Source organism: Tachypleus tridentatus, chromosome 9 (assembly GCF_004210375.1).
Source record: "Tachypleus tridentatus isolate NWPU-2018 chromosome 9, ASM421037v1, whole genome shotgun sequence".
NCBI lineage: Eukaryota > Metazoa > Arthropoda > Merostomata > Xiphosura > Limulidae > Tachypleus > Tachypleus tridentatus.
Window position 1 is genome coordinate 131,114,792 of NC_134833.1, and position 16,836 is coordinate 131,131,627.

Consider the following 16,836-nt stretch of genomic DNA (forward strand, 5'->3'; position numbering starts at 1 on the left):
TATAACTAATAATTTTTCCCTGAAGGGTTGTAGTTCCAGAACAGGCTTAATGTGAAAGAAGACGTATGCTATTTGCCAAGGGTTTGGTTAAAAATACCCCCCATTACTCGTATCCGCCTGGAACCGAAACTCTTTTATCCCATAGACTGGTGAGCCAGTTTCGCTGAATAAGCTTCCTTCTTTACGAAGCTTTTATCGTAAGACATGTGTTTTGAAAGTTACTGAAAATAACAATGTTTGATTTCTAAAGAGAGACCATTGGCGCTGTTACTAAAAGCATTCTATGTGGAGTACATTCCTGGCTTTCAAGTGCAGTTTAATTTAATCCAAATATCCACCGATGTTGCGTTTCTGTTCATGTTCACATAATGCGAATGATACACAACATTTATACGAATTGGGTGCATACAGATATCTTATTCAAAAGTCGTCTTTTTTTATTATTATTATATAAAGTAATAGATATGTATCTGTCCGTTTTATGTTGGCATGGCGAGGTAATTAAAGTAGTTGACTCGTAATCTGAGGGTCGCTGGTTCGAATCACCGTCACACCAAACATGTTTGCCCTTTCAACCGTGGGGGCGTTATAAAGTGACGGTCAATCCCACTATTCGTTGGTAAAAGAGTAGCCCAAGAGTTGAAGGTGAATGATGATAACTAGCTTCCTTCTAGTCTTATACCGCAAAATTAGGGACCGCTAGCGCAGATAGCCCTCGTGTAGCTTCACGTGAAATTCAAATCAAACTTTTTTATGTCTTTCAGAAGAATCAAAAGACGCATAATAGTGTTTTTGTTCAGTCAGTTATTCCTTTTTTTCTAAATAAAGCTAGCGGGTACAAAAAAGAAAAGCATGTTTTCCAACAACTGTTCTTGGAAAGAAAGACCAACTAATAAACCATGGAGTTTCCATACTGCAATAGGAAGTACATCAGTCAGTCTGCACTTACTACATTCGATATAACATCTTCGCAGTTTATGGATATTTCTCTCAATGTTTTTTTTTCTCTTTTTCACGTATTTATGAAACAGAAAATTAACTTAGATTATTTTTATAATACCATGCGAAATAAGAGAAAATCTTCAGACTAATTTAGAGACCTTATCAACCGACTATGTGAAACTACGCATCATGACAGTATGTGACATGCTTCACAACTGTAGAATACTATGGTTTGTTTGTTTTTTGAATTTCGCACAAAGCTACTCTAGGGCTATCTGTGCTAGCCATCCCTAATTTAGCAGTGTAAGACTAGAGGGAAGGCAGCTAGTCATTACCACCCACCGCCAACTCTTGGGCTACTCTTTTACCAACGAATAGTGGGATTGACCGTCACATTATAACGCCCCCACGGCTGAAAGGGCGAGCATGTTTGGCGCGACCGGGAAGAATACTATGGACAAATCCGCTGAGGAAGTCAAATTCTGGCTCAATCTATTCTTAATTTGTTTTTATTCATTACAAGACTACTTTACGACTATCTGCGCCAGCCGTCCCTAATTTTGAAGCGACAGACAAGAGGGAAGACAGATAGTCGATATCAGCCAATATTAACTTTTAGCACATTGTATAGTCACATTATAATATTTCTGTGCCTAAAAGGACAAACTTTCGGTTACGGGAATAGTACCTCAGATTCCTAGACTGCAAGTCGAGTGTTTTGAACACTTGAGCACACCAGGCCTCAAATTTCTTGAAAGTTGGATGAATTGTGTTGAGCTTGATATTACAGAAACCAAGATGATAGCGCTACTGACGTTGTTTGTGTGTAACTAACGCTGTCCCAATCTATTTAACGCGCTGTTATAACTTATTGTTTCTGTAAAAACAGACTGTAAGGCATAGTTTAAAATGGACGTTTTTATTCAAACCCTAATATTCACGAACATTTTATTTATCCACTGCAGTGTTTACGTCTGCCAAATCGCTTTGCACATGAAATGATGACGTATTTATTTTTGTAACTTTTAACATAAAGGATGATCCAAACTTTTAAACAAAAACAACATATATGTGTGTGCGTAATCTACATAAGTTTGGTGGGTTTGAATTTTGCTCAAAGCTACACAGGGCTATCTGCACTAGTCGTCCCTAATTTAGCGGTGTGAGACTAGAGGGAAGGCAGCTAATCATCACCACCCACCACCAACGAATAGTGGGACTGACCGTAACATTATTACGCCCCCAGAGCTGAAAGAGCGAGCACGTGTGGTGTCACATGGATTCTAACCCGCGACTCTCGGATTACGAGTCGAGTGCCTTAACCACCTGGCAATGCCAGACCATTTACGTAAGAAATTATATTATCGGAAAATCCTGCAATAGATTCTTTAACCAACTGTAGACATAAACGTCATCGATTACATAAGTCCTCTCGCTGACAACGTTCCGGACTCTTTTGCTGTGGCAAAAGGACGTTGCCCTCCTGTTACAGTTTTTTTTATAAGGTTTTGTAAAATATATCTTTTGCGTGATCTATTATATTTTTTGAAATTCCTGTATTAATTTTACAGTCCCCTGTTATTTCTAGGCAGTTGGATGCTAATGTTTATTCTGTAAGAATGATTAATATATCTACACCTTGCTTATTTCGTAAACATAAATCGAGATACGCCTGCCCCTAAGTGTCTTAACAGTTTCGTTTGATAGCATTTTATGGTTTCGAATTTATCATTCATGACCGAGAGAAATCGAACTCCTGATTTTAGCGTTGTAAATCCGTAGTTCGATTTCTCTCGGTGGACTCAGCAGATGGCCCGATGTAGCTTTGCTATAAGAAAACACACATCCAACACACACACACCTAAAACACTGTGACTTGAAAAAAACATAATTTTCTTATACTGAACTTATCAAACAGTTCATTTATTATTTTGCAAAAATTTCTCAGAATATAATTTTAAGTAATTTCTTAACATATCTTTGTGGCTGGTGCCGAAACTTTGAGAAATTTCAGGAATAAATGTATCTTTACATGTTCTTTTACTAGTCTTGGGAAAAAGAGAATAAATTCATTCCTAATGTTGATAACAATGCTCACATTCACATAATTTATGTAATTATGATAGACTTGAAGGACTGAAACTAAGAATTAATTATTGACAAACACTACACGACTTTTAATTTAAAGTTCCATTTTTTGTTTAAAGCTAAGCCACGTTAGACTATCTGCTGGGACTTCCGCGGAGTATCAAACCCCGGATTTTAGCGTTGTAAATCCGTAAATTTACCACCGTCCCACTGGAGGACTAATTATAAGTAAAAATAAATTATGTACTAATGTTCGATTTAGCAGAACTCTACCCAACTAATCTCGTGGAACAAGTGGGCGTGTCCTCAAATGCGTGTATTTTTTCTGTGTCCACTGTTTGCAAATACTGTGTTTTAATGGCGCAGCTGTAGTATAACACCCTAGTTGTAATGCACGTGCTAGTTAACTGCTCTCGCTCCAGCAACGCTCGTCAAGTTATTTTGTTTGCTGACATACATTAAGGATAAAAAAACAACAACAAAAACATCAAGCTAAGGGGAGCTCTATGTCTTACGCATGTGCATCTATTTTCATGTATTTTTTTCTTTTTTCTTGTGCTCTGTGCACAACGTGAATATTTTGTGTGACAGTCAGTTAATTTCACGAATTAATAATTAGTTTCTTCTCAATCGAAATGATCCGTATATAGTGTTGCTTTTCATCTATTAATTGTAAAGTTAACAACAACAACAAAAGGCAATATACCTGCCATTACTTCCTTAAAAAAATGGTTCATATTGATATTATTTTTTTCTGTTTGTTTCCAAGACTTGCGTTTGTCATATGTGCTAATTACCAGAGAAGTGAAAACAATTACAATGGCACAATTGCAACTGATTAAGTAAAGCGAATAATGTGAAAAGATAATACAGTATTTTCCTGAAAGGGGAGTATATAGTAAAATCGTATGCTTGTTTTTTAAATTTCGCGCAAAGCTACACGAGGGCTATATGCGCTAACATATAGCAGCTATTCATCACCACTCACCGCCAACTCTTGGGCTACTCTTTTACCAACGAATAGTGGGATTGACCGTCACAGTATAATGCCCCCACGGCTGAAAGGGCGAGCATGTTTGGTGCGACAGGGACTCGAACCCGCGACCCTCAGATTACGAGTCGAACGTCTTAGCCCACCCGGCCATCCCGAGCCATACTGTATGCTCATGACATTTGAGTGATCAAATGTGTTTTTACTTTGCAGTATTAATAAAGATACTTTCATTAGTACCATTCACTCCCATTTTTTACTTTTATTGATAACAATATTACGATATACCGAGAGTGCAAATGGTTAATACGAAAGTCGAGTTTTCTCGCCCAATTAGAATCTCTTGTTAGAATTAAGGATTGAATAAGTGAAATAAAGTGTCCTTAAAATTAGAAAATGAGTCACTTGAAAACGTTTGGTTTGGAAGGGTTTGGTAAACTATTAATAATTTTTAAATCTGACATATTTAGCTTTTGTCAGTAATATCAAGTTAATATAACTGTGACAAGAAACTGAACGTACAAGCATTCTTAGATTACATTTATTGGAAGCGTGATCGACTTACAGTATAATTATTTCTCTCCCTGTTAAGGACCTTCAAGGAAGATACATTGGAAAATTAAACAATATAATTATTATCCTAATAAGAAAAATTATCCTCTTCAGTGGCATTGGGAATATTCTAACACCGCAGAGAAAGAACTAAACTTAGGTTAAACTGCACGAGGAAGTCTGCTTAAATAATATATTACTTTAAATTGCAATTCCAAACATCAAAAAAGGTTCAGTTGAAGAATCGGTTCATCCTTGGACTCAGCTAATAATAATATTTACTCGTTTAAACGCCAATTGTAAACGTAATGAAAATTGTCCGCGTCTAAATATTTACATTATGTTAAATAAGATACAAAAACTTGCTTAAAATATTCATCTAAAATTGCAAAAATTATATTCACTTCACTTTTTATCGGTCACTATAAAATGGGCATGTTTCTAATAGAAATGCTAATTTGTTTTCATGACGCAGGTATATATATAAGTTATGTCATGGAAAGATGTCATTCGTGTCATTATACATATATATATTAAACATGTATATTAATTTTAACTGAGTCCTTCCAGGCACACTTCACCCAAAAGAGTTTGAACCCTACTCGACATCGTTTTTTTTTTTTTTTATGTAAAGTTGTTGTTGTTTTGAATTAAGCACAAATGGGCTATATATGCTTTGCCCACCACTATATGAAAAGTAATGACTGATTTTTACACTGCTTATGGACCTCCTTTAGAAATATTCCAACTGAATGTTCAGTTCTTGTCGAAGGTAATTGGAATCTTAAAATATTGTAAAAGGCTGAACATATAAATAAATTATATAATGAAATTTATAAACGTAAGTACTAGAAGAAAATTAGTGGCTTTTTTTGTTAGAGAACAACATATTTATGCATGCAAGTTATCTAGTTTATAGTTTTTGGTCAGTCGAGTTACTGAGGTTATACGTCTCCTGACTGACGTTTCTGAATGATGTCGGCTTTTTTTTCTTTGTTTGTTTTACTCACACATCTTATTGTATTGGAGTTATATTTGGAATTCGCAATTTCGTTCAATTTTTGGTTTAATTAACTACCAACTGAAGTACTCGTTCCCTGGAGGGAAGTTTTGTAAATTCATGATTAATGAAAGTTTATATTAGGACGTGGAAGGTTGCTTACCTTATATATAATTCTACAAAACGCAAAAATGTTCATAAGAACGGAAAAACATAAAATGTGAAACCGCAAAAGTCCATGTATTTTTACATGGACCCAACAAACTGTATTGCCAAATTTGATTAATAGACCTCAACAAGGGGCGAAGTATTAGTAAAACAGATACAAAAACGCCCATAAAACTGAAATTTTGTTTGTATCTCCCCATGGACCCAATGAACTTTCATACCAAATTTGGTGAAGATCCATTGACACCCCGCGAAGTAGTTACACGAACAGATAGTAATATTACATTTCTGTAGATATGTATACATTACATTCAGAGAGATTTGTCAAGTTTGAAATTCTCCTTTCTTCGTTTTACGTTAGTGTGTTTTATAGGTTTTTCACTAAACGAACATACAACTGAAACGATTGGTGTGTGCTTATTTGGGAAAGGTATGCGTTAGGGTTAAGCACGTTGCCACTCACCGACCAGTTGAATTAACAATCCAGCAGTTTATGTATAAACATCATCACCTTCCGGTTCCCATTTTAGCAACATCTTTCATCCTTACAACTCCCAGCGTCTGCATTCATACGCGTGTATGATTCTACTCGTACATATGTTTCATTTCTCGAGACTAATGGCAGATGAGGAGTATAATACATCTATATTTTACTGATCGCAATTTCTATTTATTTAATACGAAAATATAAATATTAAAAAAAATACTATGCTGTAAATATTGACCGAATGAAGACAATTTCAAAATAACAAACAAATGTTTTAAAATAATATCCTTCTGTAAAGATTAACCAGTTCCTCAGCTCCTCCTGATGGAAAATTAGGATTTCAATGTTAAGAATGATCTTATAACCCTTTGTTAACTTAATGTTGGGCGAACAATAAAAAATATATATTTTTTGATATTATAGAGTGACATGTGTAATGATGACGTCGATTATACTAAATGGTACATGAGGTTATAAAAACCGTTGTTTGAATTATGTAAACAGTTGTCTTACGCGTGATCAAATTGATCTACATATCGAGTTTCCCAGCGTTGTATCCATCGTTTTCCAGAACGATGGTAACCACCGTTCGAACAGTGAAATAACTTTTGAGACTCTTGGTATCTATCTATCTATGCGTGTGTGCGTGCCTAACTAACTAAAAAGTAATTTCGTTTACTAATGGTGTCTGTGCATATTTATTTGATGCAATAAACATAATTACCTCCTGATGCCCGCGGTAGCTTAATGGTATATCTACGGGCTTATAAAGCTAAAATCGGGTTTCGATACTTGTGGTGAGCACTACACACGTAACCCATTATGTAGCTTTGTATTTATTCTTTGTTTGGTTTGAATTTTGCTCAAAGCTTCACGAGGGCTATCTGCGCTAGACGTCCCTAATTTAGCAGTGTAAGACTACAGGGTAGGCAGCTAGTCGTCACCACCTACAACCAACTCTTGGGCTACTCTTTTACCAAAGAATAGTGGAATTGACCGTCACATTATAACTCCCCTACGGCTGAAAGGGCGAGCGTGTTTGGTGTGACAAGGATTCGATCCCGCGACCCTCAGATTACGAGTCGAGTGCCTTAACCACCTGGCCATGCCTGACCAGCTTTGTACTTAACTGCCACCAAATACCACCTACTTCTACTTGTTATTTTAATGCCATATTAAATCTTCGTTTAGTTATTATCAACATAGTTACCTTAGAGTTTCGTTGTTATTTAACTACTTGGTGTATTTTTGTATTATAATTTAATCTTAATGTTGTTTTTCAAAATTATTATCTTGTCAGCTATCTTACGATATTGCGACTTGTGTTTCCACTTGAATAAACTTTTATAAATTTTAATACAAGTTTATAATAACATTACTTTAGCCATCGATACTTGTACTAAAGTACTAAAATTACTCGTTTTTGTTGCTGTAAGAAATTAATATAGAATGTATTTATTTAAAGTTATAAATCTTTACTTTTAGCGACTAGCTGCCTTCCCTCTAGTTTTACACTGCTAAATTAGGGACGGCTAGCACAGATAGCCCTCGAGTAGCTTTGTGCGAAATTCAAAAACAAACAAAAATAAATAAATGATACAAAAACCTTTTTTTATTTAAATTTCACACAATTTTTTCCACATATGTATTTCTAATTTTATCATACCCTAATTTTGGAAATTTTTGAACAATATTCATGCTCTCTAAATGCTTTAAGAATGATTTTTGACAGAGATGAGTCTTTAATCTCCTTGACATTAATAAAGGAATTTAAATTCCCAAGCAATTAGCCCCATTTCTTGGATATTCGTCATTCTTAAAACCACCAACCGCTTTTCTTGATGACATATGTCAGTGGTAAAATCCATCCTCTTGGAATAGATTTTCACAAGTTTAATTTTTAGAACAACTGCACAAACTGTTTCTTATGGAAGCATCCATATTAGTTCATTCTGGGCTTCATGGCTCAAATAATAACGACTTGTTTCTTTATTTATGATTCTATGAATCATGAAACTTTGTCATCAGTTCTACTTGATCAAAAAAAATCCAATTCCAGAGTAATTTGACTTATCAACAGTTTCTCGAAACATTTTGTTTCTTTCTAGTAAATGCATAACTACTGACATTATTCTATTAAATATGCTTGTTGTAAGTTCTCACTCCATTTTGATTAATGTTTAACCGGTACCACCTACTAAAAATTCGTTTACAACCTTTGTCAGTTAGCTGCAATTTCTTGTCATTAACAGCATATCAACCGAGGACACGGTATGTCTTGCATATGTCTAATTTTCCAAAAATAGTCATCCTATGAAAGTCCAGACTAATATTTGTTAAGTGGAATAATAATGTATTTAACTTTGTACATGGTCCGTGTTTTACTAATGTAATCTTCGTTCAGTGGTCTGCATTTTGTGGTCACGAAAAAATATCCTTTGAGGTTCAGGTTCCAGTATCTTGTTCTTATTTTTATTAATTGTTTTTGCAAAATGTGAAAAATATTTTTTATTACTTTAATGTTCTTTGCTCGATACTTATCTACTTTCTTTTGGTTAGTGTAAAATACCCACACTTTACTTTAATGAATGCATATCATGTTTGGTCCTGCTAGTTTTGAATGGGACTATGAAAGTTTCAAACCAAGGATCTCTAAGAATGCTGTGGACACAACATCTGATGCTAGATTCAAGTTCAGCGTCCCTGAAAACCTCCCCCTACATCCCATTATACCTTGGTGCCCTTATAGATACATTTTGGCTCCATTTGCAAACCCTGTGCACAGGTGCTACAGCTATCGCAAATGGGAGTTTGTATTTAAAAAACCTCCAAAAGGATACCAGTCTGTGGCACCTGAACACGTCTGCCCAATTTTGGCCTCGCTAGTTTGTGAATGTACGACAGTGATGTAAATATTTCATATTAAAATAAACCGCATGTTTTAACTGAAACAAACTGATAAAGTTGAAATCTTGGATATGCATATATGGTTAAACTCTAAAAGTTCATATTATTTCGAGATGACTTGAGATAAATTTGGTTGCACGATTATTGAAGAAGGCCTACATGAAGAGAAAGTTGTTTTAAAATACTTTTTACGTTAAGTTTACCGCGTTATTGCTTACATTATCTTTCTCGTTTATATAATGTAATTTTTCACACTTGTCCTAATTGCAGTTATTGGTTTCTGTTTATATAAACTTAAGTGGTAACTAGGCCTATTTTTTATTATTTCAAAATTTGAAAGAAATTTCGAGGAATTTGTTGATTCATTATTCATAACATTGCATATTTTACACTTTTTTAAAGATAATACAGTTACGAAACATACAATTTATATGTGTCTAACATTTTCATTTTAAATATACGAAGTTTTAATTAAGCAATGGTTGCGAATAAGTTTATTCAAAGCTCAGGAAACCGACTGTTTTGGGAAATAGAAATTTTAATATCAATCAAAAATTAGTGTTTTGTGCTTGATATCGGTATTGTATGCATAGTGACAGTTAAATGACGTGTCTAACTGTGGGTTTAAGAGGGACGTCAATGAATTTCTAAAAAATAAAGGATAGGTTTGATTTTTAAATTTCTTAATGGTGAGTTTGCCATACAACTGTGTTGGATTAATTGCCTATTGTGGTTCATACGTTATGTAAATCAGGGTAAAATTATTCTAGTTCTTTAACTTTATATCTCTAGTTAATTACTTCTTGTTATTTTATGAAAACATCAAACACGTAGCTTTAAACCTGATTGTATTGACATGAAAAGTATGTTAATTTTCAGAGCAAGGAATGGATGCAATTAAAGATTCAAGAAATATACCCATCTATGACAGAGGTAGGTTCTACTCTGGAGGAAGCCATGGAGCTACAACAGCAACATGAGCAAGTTCTAGAAAAGTTACAGGTAAGGAGAAAAGAACGTAAACTTTTACAGTTTTAAAGCCTGTCATACGGCATTAAACTATTAATGAGTTTGGGGTGATACAGACTGCATTTTTTATTAGTAGCAAAAATCTAAAAAATAAATAAAAGCAGTATTTTAAACCAGTTATATATGTAACTGTGTGTGTTTATGTGTGTGTACACATGCACAACTTTATAGATAATAAATGGAAAATGATAGTTTTTGTATTTGCTGCCAATAAGATAGTTTGTAATGTAGTTGATCCTTCCTGTAGTGTTTTGGCAAAAATGTGGTTTTGAACTCGGACAGAAACTCAGAAGTTATACTCATGAAATTCTGGAAGTTAAATTAATCAACTTATTGAAGTAACTAAACAACTTCCTAAAAATCTTTTCTTACCAAGTTTGCCACTTCTTCAGAATTGATGAAACTACTTTTATGTAAAAATTGGTTCAAAAAACTCTGGATGCATGCCAGTTTATCAGGAAAAAATTATTCCAAACTCCAAAGAGGAATAATCTTGCCTAGGAATAAATCCTCATAAAATATTCAAGTTTCCATTTTAATAATTATTTATCCACAATTCAGAGACTTCTAGTATTTAACCTGGCCAAACTCTTAACCATTTTGAATATCTGAATCATATTTTTTGTGCGTATCTTTGTTTAGTGGGAATTCATATAAGTGCTCAGTGTGTCTTCATTAGTTCAAATAACTTAAAAATCGGTGCTATTTCAGGGTCTAGTTTTACATGTACTGAATATTGGTAGCATTATCTATTTTATTGACAATATCCAGTCATATTTCATTATAGTATTAAACCACATTATGGAAATACATTGCTTACCACATTATTTGTCTTGCAGTAACTGTTGGAGTGGTTTTAACCAAATTATGAATGATACAGTAAAAATTAAATAAAGGTATTGAAACCAAAAAAAGTACTGTTTATGTTCTGTCTTCGTGTAAGTGTGTTTATTACTGTGTTGGGATTCTTTTTAGCTAAATCTTCTGTTGATGGTTGAATCGACAATTTTTTTTTCTATAATCCCTTTCTTCCAACACTGTCTTCACGTGACTATTCAAAACCAACTTTTTCATTGTTAATTTGTATCTCTACACTCTCGATTGGAATATTTGAGTAATGGCCACAAGTATTCAGAAGCTCTCCAATAAACAGATTTTAAACTGGTTGATAAAAAAATCCTTTGTAATCTGTATGTCATGTGTTTCAATGTGATGAGAATAATAAAAACATTTTGTGATTGAAATATTCTGTGGTAGTAAGACTCTAATTTCGTGAGTGGTCTTAATGGCTGGAACACATCTATGTGCTATTAATAGCCTTATTGTATTTATGTTAGTAGACACTACAGGGGATTAATCTCTTGTCATGCTTATTTGAATACCCTTTTGAACTTCTCATGTAGTGTAGCCTTGTGTTATAATGATTTTAAAAATTAGTGGGTTAGTGATATTATTCAGATAATTCTATTTTAAAAAAATCAACAAATATTTCAGTTTATAGCATAACAAATAGTGTTTTTGTCCATTTTTATGTTGCTCTCATTAATTATAATGTGTAGAATGTTCACTGATTATTTTGTTTTATTAATGTGATTATTTTTCATTGTTAGCTTGGTATATGCATTTAGAGGTAACATAAAGTTCCTAAGCTGACTATATCCCATGAGGTATTATAGAGCTTAAAGCCAAAGGTATTGCTTACAAGGAGAATACCCAACTGTTAAAACAATGCACTGTAATCCTTGTAAGTAAGAACATAAAAAAACATAATATTTAATTTGCTACATCTATTATCGACTTGATTTTAAGTTTTGATCTAAGTAGGTAACTTGCTTTGATTGGAAGTTTATAGTAATTTCTTGAGCAAATCATTCCAGTCGTGTTATCTTATTCATTGAACTAATTGTGTTCATCATGAAGAAAAGTTTGAAATTAAAATCTGCTAAGTGAACTAGTATTTTGTTGATTATAAATTTTTTTATAAGTGTCACAAATAGAAGGTTTATATAGGTAATTTTTAAAAATATATTTTCAATTTTAAAATGAGTTTTATTGATTTAAATTGATATTTATTTAGTGAACACATTTTACTGACTACAGTTTCCTTGTATGTAATGCTTTTAAACCACCATTTTATAGCTTAAGTAGCCATCTAGAAATTATATAATGTAAAAACACTTCATAGGCATATATAATAATTAAATAAAGTTAATGGAAGAAAAAAATACTGTTCTAGTTATGTGTGTATATATGTATATTTGCTATATTGTGAGGCTTTTTTAAGTTGCAGTAAAACTTCAGTTGATGATTTAGTCAGCAGTTTTAGGACGCATTCCAAATCCTTGCAGCTGATGCATATACTAATCTAATTATATAAAATTATTAGTAATAGTTGTATAAAAGTATAATAGTAGTAAAAGATCTGTGCTGAAATAAGTTTCACTTGTTATTAATAAATTGTTGTTTTTTTTAATACTGCTCCAAATGGTTTGAATTTATGATTCATTTTTAATTTTTATTGTTTCTTCTCTACAACAGTTGAATCATCAGACATTGCTGTTGTCTATTTTTGTCAGTGGTGTGATAAATGTTTAACATACTAGCTCACTGGTCTGTGGACTTTGAGTTAATGCACACATTGTTAACCTATGTGCTAACCTCCTGACTGAGATAGTTATAGTTCCTACTACTTCAAACCCTTCCATAATATTGCTTCCAAATTTAGCCCTGGAGAAGCTTGTCTCAGGACCTTATAGGGATGTCTGCAGTGTTTTTACATTCACGTATACTTGAGATAATGTTACACATTTACTTGAAGATAAAGTTGTGATATTTTAAATTATTATTATAACAAGATGATGTACTCAGCTGTTTATCAAGTAAATTATAAAATAGGTAAACTGTATGTGTTGTTAGGTATTGGCTTTCATTGACACCTGTTTTTTTTATTTCTTATTTCTTAGGTCTGCTTTCAACTGATCAATATTATAAACAAGCTCAGGACTTGTATCTGTATGTTAATATACAGGTTTATTAGTGTGTTTCGTAGCACTGATTGGAATATATCTAGTTTTATTTTCCCTATTTGATACTAAATGGGAATATTGCTTTGCAATGATTTTTCATCTTCATTTGTAATTATTGTTGTGGGACTCTTTTTCTAGTCTAAAATTGACATTGTTTTAAAAATTTGGATTTCTTACAAGGTGGTTAGGGTGTTTCTTTAGGTTCTTATAAACACATTTTTTGAACATTCATGTTGCATGCTTAAAGAAAGATTTTTTTAGTTTTAAAATTGCTGAATTTGAATTCTTGCAGCTCATTTACTTCACAATCTAGAATATTTTGTTAACTACATTATATATACTTCCTAAAGTTACTTCTTTACCAAGCAGTATAGCTTATATCTCATTCATCATATCTTTAAAATGTACTGTAAATTGTAGCTTCAATACAAGCACTTGTAAAAAATGATTAAATGGGCTAAGTAAATATATTTTTTAAGTAGGATTGTTTTTGCTAATTATTCATTAAACATTCACTGTTTAGCTTATATTAACAAAGGTTGTCAAGGTTGTTCCTTCAAAAATCAAAGAGTCCATATTTTTATTCATGAATAAAATTGTCTCTCTATCTTCCTCTTCATAATGATTAACATACAGATTTGATATTATGATGAACATAGAGAGACAATTTTATTCATGAATAAAATTGTCTCTCTATCTTCCTCTTCATAATGATTAACATACAGATTTGATATTATGATGAACATATTTTCAATAAATGTTTTGCTAGAAGCAAATAAGTAGCACTGCCAATAGGAGAATGAATACTAAGAAATCACTGTGAGTCCTCAATACTTGGTGAATGTTACTTTTTATAACTTAGTCACTTGTAGAATATTTCTTGTGCAATCTACAGATACAAATACACATGCAATTGTTAATTCTTTACTTGTATCTACAGATAGAAGTACACGTGCAGTTGTTAATTCTTTGCTTGTATCTACAGATACAAGTTCACGTGCAGTTGTTAATTCTTTGCTTGCATCTACAGATACAAGTTCACGTGCAGTTGTTAATTCTTTGCTTGTATCTACAGATACAAGTTCACGTGCAGTTGTTAATTCTTTGCTTGCATCTACAGATACAAGTTCATGTGCAGTTGTTAATTCTTTGCTTGCATCTACAGATACAAGTTCACGTGTAGTTGTTAATTCTTTGCTTGCATCTACAGATACAAGATTACGTGCAGTAGTTAATTCTTTGCTTGCATCTACAGATACAAGTTCACGTGCAGTTGTTAATTCTTTGCTTGCATCTACAGATACAAGATCACGTGCAGTAGTTAATTCTTTGCTTGCATCTACAGATACAAGTTCACGTGCAGTTGTTAATTCTTTGCTTGCATCTACAGATACAAGTTCACGTGCAGTTGTTAATTCTTTGCTTGCATCTACAGATACAAGTTCACGTGCAGTTGTTAATTCTTTGCTTGCATCTACAGATACAAGATCACGTGCAGTAGTTAATTCTTTGCTTGCATCTACAGATACAAGTTCACGTGCAGTTGTTAATTCTTTGCTTGCATCTACAGATACAAGTTCACGTGCAGTTGTTAATTCTTTGCTTGCATCTACAGATACAAGCTCACGTGCAGTTGTTAATTCTTTGCTTGCATCTACAGATACAAGTTCACGTGCAGTTGTTAATTCTTTGCGTGTATCTACACATAAAAGTGCGTGTGTAATTGTTAATTTTCTACCTGTACTTCATAATTAAGGTAATCTATTTTTTAGACAAAACAAAGCCCAGTTGAAGAATTGCTCAATCAGGCAGATGAACTGATCTCAAACCAGAAGCCCAAAGCTGAGGTTTATGCAGCAATGGCTGACAACTTAGGCCTGGCCTGGAAAGACTTAAATGCTCAACTGGAACAAAGACGTCAAATCTTAGAACAAGCTGTTAATTTTTATTCAAGAGCAAGTGAAGTAAGAACAGTTTTTCTTCAGAACTAGAAATTCAGTTTTTATTTTTTTACATTAAATTTTTCCAGAAATTCTCTAAATATTTACATATAACTATAAACAAACAGAATTTAGTGTTGAACTATAATGATATGACTTATAACATCACAATGTTGTTCTTATATTATCAATAATAACAACATTATGGTGTTATAATGCAGAGATGCCAACCATTACGATTTGAGCGTATTATTTTAGTGTATACATTATGACTATACGCTCATACAGACAAATATAACAACTTGTCGTAACTCCCAAATTATTATATATTATATAGGCCTATACAATAAAGTGATAAATTGTTCCCCCAGGGCTTGAAAGGGGTGAAAAGGAAATTTCTAGTGAGATACAAATAAATTTTGATAATAAATAAAAGACATAGTCCAAATGGCTACTTGCAATAATCATGCTTGTGCTTGAAATAATAAAAAAATATTTGTATCTCCGACGTCTACCAGTAGTTTGAGTGAGGTGCTTCTCCATACTGGGTACATGGGGGAATCCTTAGTTACGTCATCATTGCTTGTCAGCCAATCAACACTTGTGAAGATGGGTATTTTTCGTTTTCTAAGGCATAGAAACACCAATTCGATCGTACACAAGATGGAAAAAAAGAGGCCTCGTTCACCAGATTGTCTTGTTTCTGGCAAAACTAAAAGGACTAAAACTGTGCATCAAAAATTTAGGAAAGAGTATAGTGCAAAATATCTGGTAATTGCATCAAAAGTTAGTGACAGTCATGCATTTTTTACAGTTTGTCACATCGATTTTTCTGTGGCGCATGGTGGGATAAACGATTGTTCCAGCCATACAAAATTGGCATCTCACCAACAAAAGGTTGATGCTAAGAAAAAACGATGCAGATAACGACATTTATGAGTAAGAATTCAGAACATGAAACCATAAATGCAGACGTGATGTTCATGCAATTTGTCATTGCTCATAATTTACCTCCAGCTGTAGCCGATCATGCAGGACATCTATTCAGAAAAATGTTCCCAGACTCTGATATAGCAAAAAACATATGGCTGTGCTAGAACCAAAACTACAGCTTAGAGACATTGGTCAAGCCTAGTAGCTGCAAATGATAAAGGGCTCTGTTTACAGTCATTACGCTCAGTCATTTGAAATAGTTGGCATCTCTGATAATGTTGTTTATTTCTAGTAATAAAGTCAAAATATGTTTTATATCTTATGTGCAGATCCATAGATAAAGAAAAGTCTTTATTAAGTCATCATAAATATAAGTTATGTGATAAATAAAAATTATTTATAGCAAACATAAAGTGTAAGCATTCAAAACAATGATAAATGTGAGATACAATTTTAAAATAAAATATTAAGCTGAAAAATAGTACTGTTCTATAAAAGAAGTGTTAAACAACTAATCACCATGACTTTAAAAAACAATCAATATTAACAATGAGTCAGGATGATGAGAAATCTATTCTGATTGGCTTAAAATCAGGATATTAAACCTCACATTATTTTCCATTTAAACAAAGTGCATTCTTAGATTGTGAACACACAATACAGTTAATACATCTCCAGGATGTAAATACATTTCACCTATCCTCCAGTCAAAATGCTAAGTCTTGCACTTTTATGGAAAAAACCCATAAGTAATTGTAGTTTTTAGGAAATAT

The 16,836-nt window shown here is 33.0% G+C and overlaps 1 protein-coding gene across 1 annotated transcript in view; it reads left to right on the plus strand.

Annotated features, from left to right (window-relative positions):
• The window catches only part of LOC143227488 (uncharacterized), a 457,070-nt gene that overhangs the window by 143,402 nt on the left and 296,832 nt on the right, over window positions 1-16,836 (plus strand). The window contains 2 exon segments of the mRNA XM_076458930.1: window positions 10,015-10,137; window positions 14,963-15,154. Coding sequence (XP_076315045.1) covers window positions 10,015-10,137; window positions 14,963-15,154 — 315 coding nt within the window.